The sequence below is a fragment of the Pundamilia nyererei genome, unplaced genomic scaffold (genome assembly GCF_000239375.1).
Source record: "Pundamilia nyererei isolate P.nyererei 1_Seehausen unplaced genomic scaffold, PunNye1.0 scaffold00351, whole genome shotgun sequence".
Taxonomy (NCBI): domain Eukaryota; kingdom Metazoa; phylum Chordata; class Actinopteri; order Cichliformes; family Cichlidae; genus Pundamilia; species Pundamilia nyererei.
In genome coordinates, this window is record NW_005187752.1 from 341,126 (window position 1) to 350,882 (window position 9,757).

At 43.7% G+C, this 9,757-nt stretch overlaps 1 protein-coding gene across 1 annotated transcript in view; it reads left to right on the forward strand.

The window, feature by feature from the left end:
- The window catches only part of skia (v-ski avian sarcoma viral oncogene homolog a), a 62,514-nt gene extending 54,156 nt beyond the window's left edge, over positions 1-8,358 (forward strand). The window contains exons 2-7 of the mRNA XM_005752294.2: positions 269-385; positions 3,155-3,270; positions 3,770-4,074; positions 4,200-4,534; positions 5,680-5,910; positions 6,566-8,358. Of these exons, the coding sequence (XP_005752351.1) occupies positions 269-385; positions 3,155-3,270; positions 3,770-4,074; positions 4,200-4,534; positions 5,680-5,910; positions 6,566-6,703 (1,242 nt within the window). The 3' untranslated portion in view covers positions 6,704-8,358. The remainder of the gene's footprint in view (positions 1-268; positions 386-3,154; positions 3,271-3,769; positions 4,075-4,199; positions 4,535-5,679; positions 5,911-6,565) is intronic.
- Positions 8,359-9,757: the final 1,399 nt, after the last annotated feature.

The window sequence follows — 9,757 nt, forward strand, 5'->3', positions numbered from 1 at the left end:
CCCTCTCTTGGCTGCCTCTGAGCACATGCCCTCACATTGGTTACTCTGTGACACATTGCCATAAAGCGGACTGTGAGGTGTGTGTGTGACCTTTGCCAGAAATAGAACGACACACGAAGAGTAAGCGGCACACCTACATTTAACTTCAGCCATCGGAGACCCCTGCTGGCACTCCCCAGTACAGGCTGCTCAGTTCACTGACACTGGAGTGATGCAGACATCGGCATGGTCTGATTGATCCTTTAAACACACCTTCTTCTGTTCTCAGGTGTCCGATCCCATCCCGATGAAAAGGTCTAAACATGACGACCTCTCATCACAAACTCCGCTGGCCGACAGAGCGAAGCAGCACGACTGGCTGCAGTCCTTGCCAACTCCCAACAAGGTCAGTGTCAAATCAGGAGAACATGTTGGTGATCATGATGCACGACATGACACGTGATGTCATGTGAAGATGAACGGTTTGCTTTCTTTCGCAGATTTGTCATTTATCTGTTTCAGATCATCAAGCTCATTTTTATATCAGACACATAACCAGAGTGGAGAAAAAGTCCAGTTTTCATTCTGCTCTCCAAACTTCCTGGTCTATATGACGAAACCTCAAATGTTTGCAGTAACTGTGCAGAAGTGCTTTAAGTCAGCCACATCGGACAGTTTTCGAGTATAAAGTTTAAATTCAGAGTGAAGTGTGCTCTTTGACTTCAGATCCACACTTTATTCATTCATTTTGGGAGCCTCGACTTGCTGGTGTCTTGTGGAGTATTGACCTGCTGCATGATTTCAGTGTGCTTGAGGTTCACCTGAAACTGGCCTTTTTCTTCTTTTTATTCAGGTGTGGCTTTGCCTCACAGCGCTCCCACTGGTGACAGTTTTCCACAGGTCTCTTTCTCATTGTTGAATCATGAATGCAGCCTGAGGCAAATTAGGCCTGCACTTGTTCAGATGTTGTTCCCCTTTCTTTTCTGAGTCGATGATGTGCTCTTTCCTCTCCTCGGAAGGTCCAGTACTCTTCCAAGTTTTCCACATGTGTGGATGCAGGCTCTCACTGTGGAGCCTCAGAAATGACTTTGTGTCACAATCTAAAGAAAGAACTGAGAGTTCAGGGTTGGATAGCCGTTTTTCTCTTAATGAATCAAATCAAAAGTCAAAGTGTTGTATTCACCTCAGTCGTCTTTTTCTACTACTGACATTTGTGTGACGATGTGAAACACGCAACTGACAAATATGCAAAAACATGTGAAATCAGGACACACAGCACTATCTTTAGATTTGGCATGCAGTGCTGATGGTGGCCACGTGCTGAGTGACGCTTGGTTGTACTGACCCATGTCCAGTGTGTCAAACACAGTAACACATTTACACCAACAACTGAAGTGACTCATTCTACTCTTTGTACCCAGAATAAACGGCAGCTTTCACCATAAGAACAGGAGGGAAATGTTCTGATACCAGTGACACCTGTCTAATATCCATGTTTCATATTTACATTATGTCAAAATAAAATTTTGGGAATATTAACCTTGTGCAAACAAATATTTGTTCTTTTTCTTTGAACATCCTAAAACATTTACAGTAACTTGCAGCTGTAACATGGTAAAGTTAATAAGTCCTAATAAAGTTATGATTTTTCAGAAGTAAATAAAATCTCATTAAGTGATGAGTGCCAAACTGCTGTCACGACTGCTGAACAGTCCACTGGTGTAATTTCACCTCCCAGTTTGGAGGTTTGACCTCAGAGGAGTTTCTACAGTGTTCGAGGTTCATGGAGATTCTCAGAGAGCAGAGATCGCTGCGACACAAACCTGTCAACACTACGACCGATTTTTCTTTGTGTGTTTATCTTTTCTTTCTCTTCTCCAACATATCAGAGTCCATTATTATAGTAAACCAATACTAGTAAGAAAAAATCATATTAAATACCATGAAGTAGAAACAAAAAGCCGTCGTCCTCACCCACAGCCAGAGAAGGTTCATAGTGTAAGTGGGCTCCTGTTCTTGTTGTAGCAGTGGACCTGTGACTGTGAGCAGGAGTTTACATGATCACAACAGGGAACAGTTTCTTCACTGCATATTGTTGTTATGGCCAAGTTATAAAGATGTTTATGTTAATATTCACACGCTTATCGACTTTTCCTGTGAGCTGATAGTAAAAATGAATACATTTAATGTAGTTTTTTAATGGTTAGTAGTTGTGACCAATGGGAATGTCCTTGTTCAGTGTTGGTCAAGTAATTACTGATTACTTTCCCCAAAAAGTAATCTTGTTACTTTACTGATTACTTATTTTCAAAAGTATTAATTACTTAGTTACTTAGTTACTTTTTAAAAACACGATTTACAACCTGAATAGGTGATAAAGCGATAGATCTTTCAGCCCAATTCTACTTTTTCTGCATAATCCATCATGCAAAATGTAATCAAATGGAAACGTCTCTTTTTAAAACTTGTTTTATTAGTTTCAATCTTTTAAAAAATGTAATTATATGCAACATTCTCTGACTCGAAGAAATTAGTTTAACATTTAAACCTATTTTCTGCACATTCCAGCACATAAAATAAAATATTTTTTGTGTTTACACTCACTCTTTCAAATAGATGCAAGTAAAACACAACAGAAAATAAATAAAATCAAAGACTCAGTGGTCCTGTTGCTCTATTTTCACCTGTAAAGCAGGAGTAGGGTAGGCGGAGGTTTATCCTGGTGCAGGTGTGCCGCAGCGGTCAGTGGAAGAATCCTCGAGTTTCTCTGTGAATTTCCCATTACGTCGTTGCGCACTCGGTGCTTGCTTGGAAGTTTAGGGGTTTTTTTTCGCTGTAAAAAGAAGTTTTCTTCCCACGCACAACGGACACTAATGTTTTTGTCACTTTTTATGGAATCAAAGTCAAAGTAAGGTCAGTACTTCCTCGCTTTAAACGCTGCACACTCATACTCTCTCCCGCACTCTCGCAAAAAATCACGGTTTTAGTAACGCAGTAACGCAGCGTTCCTACGGGAAAGTAACGGTAATCTAATTACCGTTTTTGCAATAGTAATCCCTTACTTTACTTATTACTTGAAAAAAGTAATCTGATTAGCCATCTCTGTCCTTGTTAACCCTAAACTCTGTGGCTCGGTGTAATTTCCTCACTAACTTGAATCACTTTTGTTCTCCAGGGGCTGAACTGCATTCAGTCCAGGCAGAGGCCCTCAGCTTTCAGACCCTGGTCCCCCCACATCTCTGCGGGTGATAAGGAGCCCTCCAGTAACCCGCTGGCTCTGCTGAGAGACAGGTGAGAACAGCACCAAGTCCATTATAAACCTGAGTTCAGTAGATGTGCGGTCTAAGGGAAGCTGCTGCTCATGAGGATGGCAGTTGCTTCACTCAGCTGGGTATGTGGAGCTCCCACCCAGAGGAGTGCTCTCTCACTTGTCTGGGTGGGCTGGTGTCACAGGGGTCAAGTCTGACTGTTCCACAGCTTCCCACACTCTACCATTCACACACATTTGACACACTCATGCCGTGGGCACCCACTTGGCACAGTGCTGCCAGCGCAGTCTGCAAAATATCACAGATGATCTGGCCCAGTTTCTCCTGAAGTGGGAGGAAAGAGCTGCGGGCGCTTTGACTGTTTCCCAACGCGTTTGGCTGCTGAGGCTGTTCAGATTGGACCGTGTAACACAGCAGTAACAATCCGTACTATTGGATCTCTGTCTTGATAATCGCGTAACCTGGATTTAGGTTATTGTATGTAAAGTAACACGCGTCATGCTGGTCTGGTTTCGTTTTAGCTTCTACAATTACAAGACCCTAGAGAATGCAGTGGCCCCCAACGTCGCCCTCACTCCGCTACCACTAGGCAAGGTAGGGCCTCTGTCCCCATCGATACCCAGCACTTCCTACCCAAGTGGAAGCGAACCTCCAGGTGAGGGCGCACACCCCAACACCAGGCCTCGCAAGAGGAGAGCTACCGAGGAGCCCCAGTCCACAGCACATGAAATCCCTGGGCCTGCTTCCTCAGCAGCCTGCAAACCTCCGCTGCCTCAGGATGACAAGGACTCTGAGGTGGAGATCGAGGTGGAGAGCCGCGACGAAGGTAAGAAAAGAACGCTTTAACGATAATCAGATGTGTAAAGGTTGTTTCATTGTTTGGCTAAATACATGTAGCCCCGGTCAGGTGATCGTTTCATCCTCTCTCATCTCCGTGGCCTTTTCCAACAGCTGTTTCGTCCATGTCCTCCCTCTCGTCGCCATCTTTTACCTCATCCAGCAGCTCAGCCAAAGACTTGAGCTCGCCCGGTGTCCAAGGTCCCATCTGCACTATCGCGTCAGCCGAAAGCACGGCACCGGCAGCCACATCGGTGGCAGCACCAGCCCCTGTCACCTCTTCAGAGTCGGGCCTGGAGTCAGAGCTGGAGAGCCTGAGGCAGGCGCTGGACAGTGGGCTGGATTCCAAGGAGTCGAAGGAGAGGTTTCTGCACGAAATAGTTAAGATGAGGGTGAAGCAGGAGGAGAAGTTGGGATCGGCCCTGCAGGCGAAACGAAGCCTTCAGCAGGTAATCCTTGTTGGAAGGCAACATGAGTATTATCCTAACTTTTGTGTATTTGCATTAAATACAAAGTGCCAAGGTAAAGAGTGGAAGCAGAGGTAAATGGGAACTAACACATTTGCATTGTGTGACATGAAGTGGACTACCCTACAGGGGGCCGTAGATTTAAATTTATCACTAATGACTTGTGTTTTGGCTTGTTTTAGCCGTCCTTAACAAAAGCTCTACACTCCACAGAGTGTGCACACACAGGAGATTCACTGAGCTTTAGTAGAAGTCACTGTCGTTCCCCACAAAGCTTAGCATGAGTTGGCAAATGATAACAGTGGCAGCGGATGTTGCTGCAAAGGGAAAGGCCAGACTTCCATTTTTATTTTTGGACCATTTTTGGCAGAACAGAGCCGGTGTGGGTGAGCAACACAAGATGCATGCAGAGAAAGAAAAGCAGCCAGACGCCAGTCTACTTTCACTTTCCATTAGAGCTTAGTGCATATCCATGTCCCCCACAAGCTAAACCAGCAGCAGAGCCTCTGCTCTCCTTCCTCCTGTGTTTAGCTCAGTTCATCCTCAAAGCTTTGTTTTCATTTCAAGTCTCTGTGAAATACAGGCTGTGATGGGGATGGACTTTTAGTTGTCACTGTAGGAACCAACAAAGCTTGATGACAGATAAGTTAGTCCCAGCTGCTCGTTTCCCATGAGAAGGCGATGGGCGTGTTGCCACGGCACAGACTGACTCTCTCTTAGAGATTTAGAGGAAGTAAACCCAGACTCTGTCAGCTGAACTGGCTTAGTGTAAACACTGACACTGAAGTGTGAGCAGTTCAGAGACAGGACTGTGACAGGCAGCGGGGCGGGTCACGTTCCTACGATGCTCATTTAAGATGTTGTTTAAGCTCTGTGGGCACTCCGAGTTTCTCTCAGTGACGCATCCATGTCTACGAACATAGTTTAGTTCATTCCTTTTATTGAAAAACGTGCCTGTTTGGAAGACAAACAGAAAGACTGTAACATTTAAGACATTCATTTCAAAGACAACATATTCTGCTTTAGGACAGAATGCTAAGCAGACCCAGGACCAGCCGTAACTCTGAGTTTGAGCGTGAATGGTAAGAGGCTGCTAACCCCCGGCTGTTGTGTTCTCTACTTTGAAGGAGTTGGAGTTCTTGCGGGTGGCCAAGAAGGAAAAGCTGCGGGAGGCGACTGAGGCAAAGCGCAACCTCAGGAAGGAAATTGAGCGTCTGCGAGCTGAGAGTGAGAAGAAGATGAAGGAAGCCAACGAGTCAAGGATCCGCCTGAAGCGGGAGCTAGAGCAAGCCCGACAGCTGAGGGTCTGTGATAAAGGCTGTGAGGCTGGGCGACTCCGTGCAAAGTATTCTGCACAGGTGATGATTCAGCTTTCAAATCCCGTGTGTAATCCCTGTGAGCCAAAAGATCAGGATGTTTGCTTTAAAGAGCACAGATAAAAGAGGGACAGCCACTGTTGTTGTTTCAGTTCAGCTTTCAGAGATTGGCAGTTCACTGCATTCATATTCTATGAGCAAGCACCTGGTGACAGGATGTAACCTGCTGAGAGAAACTTCTCACTTCCTGAATATAGGATCAATATTCCAGGGAGGCGACGTCAGCTCTGCTTGTGAAAAGCAAGATTCAAACCAACGGACTCCTTTGGGTGTCTTTGAGTACCAACGCTACACACCTGTGTCAAAATTAAGCCGCCCTTTATTCTGCATCACTTTTAGCTTTGTTACAGTTTGAACAAACTTGTTAAAGCATTGGCTGTAAGCCTCGCTCGTTTTAACATTGACTCCCACTTGGAGCCACTGCCAAGTGGCTGTTTGAGGAAACGCAGGAAACTTCCAGGTCGTTCATTCTTTAGCCCTGAAACAACATTTTTACAGTGTATTCTTATAGTTTTTTTGAGTACATGAGCCCAGTTAGTCTGAGTTGTGTAGAGTGAGGTCGGTGCTTTTGACTCCAGACCGTTCTGCTCTCCTCTGCTGTACAGTCCCAGCTGATTTGTGCCCTTGCGTTTTGCAGATCGAGGACCTCCAGATGAAGCTGCAGCATGCCGAGGCCGACCGTGAGCAGCTTCGAGCCGACTTGCTGCACGAGCGAGAAGCTCGGGAGCACCTGGAGAGGATGGTGAAGGAGCTACAGCAGCAAATCAAACAGTAAAAGAGACGGGACACCCAAGGACATTCCCACTGGTGACAACTAACCAAGCAGCCAGCCTTACAGCTGAACCTTTTCCATTTGCCACCATGATCGCCACCCCACGAGTCCCACAGGTCACCCGCATCACACCACTGTTCCTGTGCTTGCCCCTCAGTTTACTGAACACAAAACGTAAGACTTCAAATGGAGACACAGAGAAGAATGGAGGAGCGTTGTCCTTGTGCATGAAAAGTCTAGTGGTACCGTAGAGGAATGACTGGAAGCATGCATTTTCTGAAGCACTGACTTTTGCACCTCTGAACTCGTAGAACTGAAAACTGGAGCACAGTGAACGGCTCTGTAGTGCTGAGTGCGGCTGTGCCTGGATTTTCCTTCACAAGGACACAAGGAGAGGCTGTAGGACTGTGATATAAACTCATAACAATATAACATCAACGTGTGCACCTGCTGGGAGGTGTTACAATGACGTGGCCAGGAGGGAAGGCCTCCACCAGCGCCTCCTGCCACGATGAACCATAGGAGTCTGAAGACATTATAAGCTATTTAAGAGATTACATAGCGATATGTAGAGTACACAAAGAGCGTTTTTCTGTTTTTCTGTGCTATTGGAGGGGAAAAATGAACAAATGGACTTCCCACTGTGCTGCGGGGGTTTGTCAGGGAGCCATCGCAGCCCATTGGGGCGACTCCCCAAACACGATAGGATATGAAAACATGACAAATGATTTTAACATGAAAGATTAGGTTTGGCTTTGTGTTCAACAGGCACATTTTCCATTTCAAATGAAGCCTCAAAAATGATCCCTACCAGTCACTTGGTGACGAGTTTTTAAACGAGCTCTTTTATTGGATGCTCTGCATACACTCACATACAAGTCGCATTTTATTTGAGTGTTTGAGTCCTGAAGTCTGTAACACACTCCAGATGTTTTCGTGCCGTCGCAGTGGGCTGGGTGGTTGGTCTTGTCCGTAACCACAAAGTGTTCATTTGAATTAAAGTATGTACATATAAATATACCTTTCTTTTTTTAAACTTTACAATAATGAATCGCACTTTGTCATGAGGTGAAAACAGCCCCTCCCCCATCGTACTCCCACTATTTTCAGCAATCTTTCTTTGAAAGCATCATCTTATACGCGACTCCTACCATATAGCATTTTGTTGATTATATGCATTTTCAAAAGAATATTGCTGCTCTGTTTTCATTAGGCAAGTATTGTAAATAAGCAGGAAGCCGGCGTTGGGCAGCAGCACACTCTCCAGTCTGACAACAGGAGCACGAACAAACGTTGTATTCAGAAGCCGGAGGCTGTGAATCAGCCGCCACACTGTGGATGCAATACAATCAGAATGTACATTGTGTTGATGCTAGTTTTCCTTTAATTATTGATGTTGTTTTAAATGTGAAAATATTTTATTATTTGTCTGTTGTGTTGAAGTTTTTACTTTCTAAAGAAGAATACTTCAAACTAACAGTTCTGTTCACATTTTTAATAGAAAACTAATTTTCTTTATGCATGAAATTTGACAGCGTTTGCCATACTTATAGTCAGTTATTGGGCATTGATACTGTACATGTAAGGGTTTTATTGTGTTATGCAATATCAAGCAATTTGTCTTATTTAGAAATGTTATTAAAAAAAAGCAACACGTGTATGTTGTTCTTAAGAGAAAATCAAACTTCACACAAAGAAAAAAACTAATCAATGCTGGAAAACCTAAAGTGCCTGAAGGAGGGCCAAAGGTTTCCAGAGCAGGACAGGTGATGCTGAAGCTGTCAGAGGGAGGGGCGTCACATCAAGCCCCGCCCTCGCTCTGCAGCTCTTTATATCAGTATTCTGAGAATCCACCAGTTTACTCGTGTTTCCCTTTCAGCGCAACGAACAAACTTCACAATCCTAAAAAGCTTTGGGCGTTTTTCTGAACGATTTCTTTCCTCGCCCCGTACTTGAAATCAATTATGTGCACGCTGTGGCAAAAAAGCCACCTGCTTTGGCAAATTGTTACTCTGGGTTTGGCAGAGCTGAAATTGGTACATTTTGTAGTTGTTTTTACGAAATAGCTAATGGCCTTACAGTGCTTGTGGTTTTCTACAAAAGAAGGAGACAATGACATTTGGCTTTTTGTCCTCCTGACGTTTAAAAACACATTTTATTTTCTAAAGAACCATTTTGCTAAACGACGGCAGCAAAGCAGCAATAACAGTCCACATTAGTATACTAGCCAGTGTGAAGAGTTGAATAAGAATTTACAAATGTAAATATTTTTTCATTTACGATATTGTAATAATATATGTACATGGTGTTTCCTTTTTCAAAAACTCTTTTCTTACAATAGCTGGTGGGGAGTTTGTTTTTTTTAAACTTTGTGTTTTAACTGAGATGTTTCAAAAACAGTTCATGCATAAGAGAATTTAATCTTTTTTTTTTTTTTTTTTTTTTTTTACTGTAGTCTTTATATGACATGACTTTTTTCACCACTCATGGATTTTTAACAGTGTGTTTGGGATCAGCTGACCTGCAGTACAGGTCGCACACAGCTACACCTACTATATCACCGTGCTGATTCTTTTCCCTTCATCCTCATGTATCTTTTTAGCCCTGTGCTGCTGCTAATACTATATACAGTACTAGAAATATTTTTATGTAAGAGGCGAGCGCTCCCATGTATTAATGCCACACATACAGTATGAAAAGAGGCTTGGCTTATTCATCTATTTCCTTTATTTTCTTGATTCTTCATGCCTTTCTCTTCCAGCGCCACTGTTCCCTTCTCTAACGATACAGATATATTGTAAAGGAAAGGACTTTATGAGATTATGTTTGAAAATAGCTATGCTTATATACTACAGTGACTGAATGTACAGTGTATAGATGCATTACCACAAATAAAGTTGTTTGTCCAGATAGAACGACCTTGCTTCCTGTTTTTGGTGCCTTGTTAGCAAACAGCTATTATTTGCACTCAGTGCCTTTTTTGTTTTCAATTCTGACCGATGGATTCAGTGCAGTTCACAAGGAGACTGCAAGAATACCTCGGTCTAAACCTTGGTG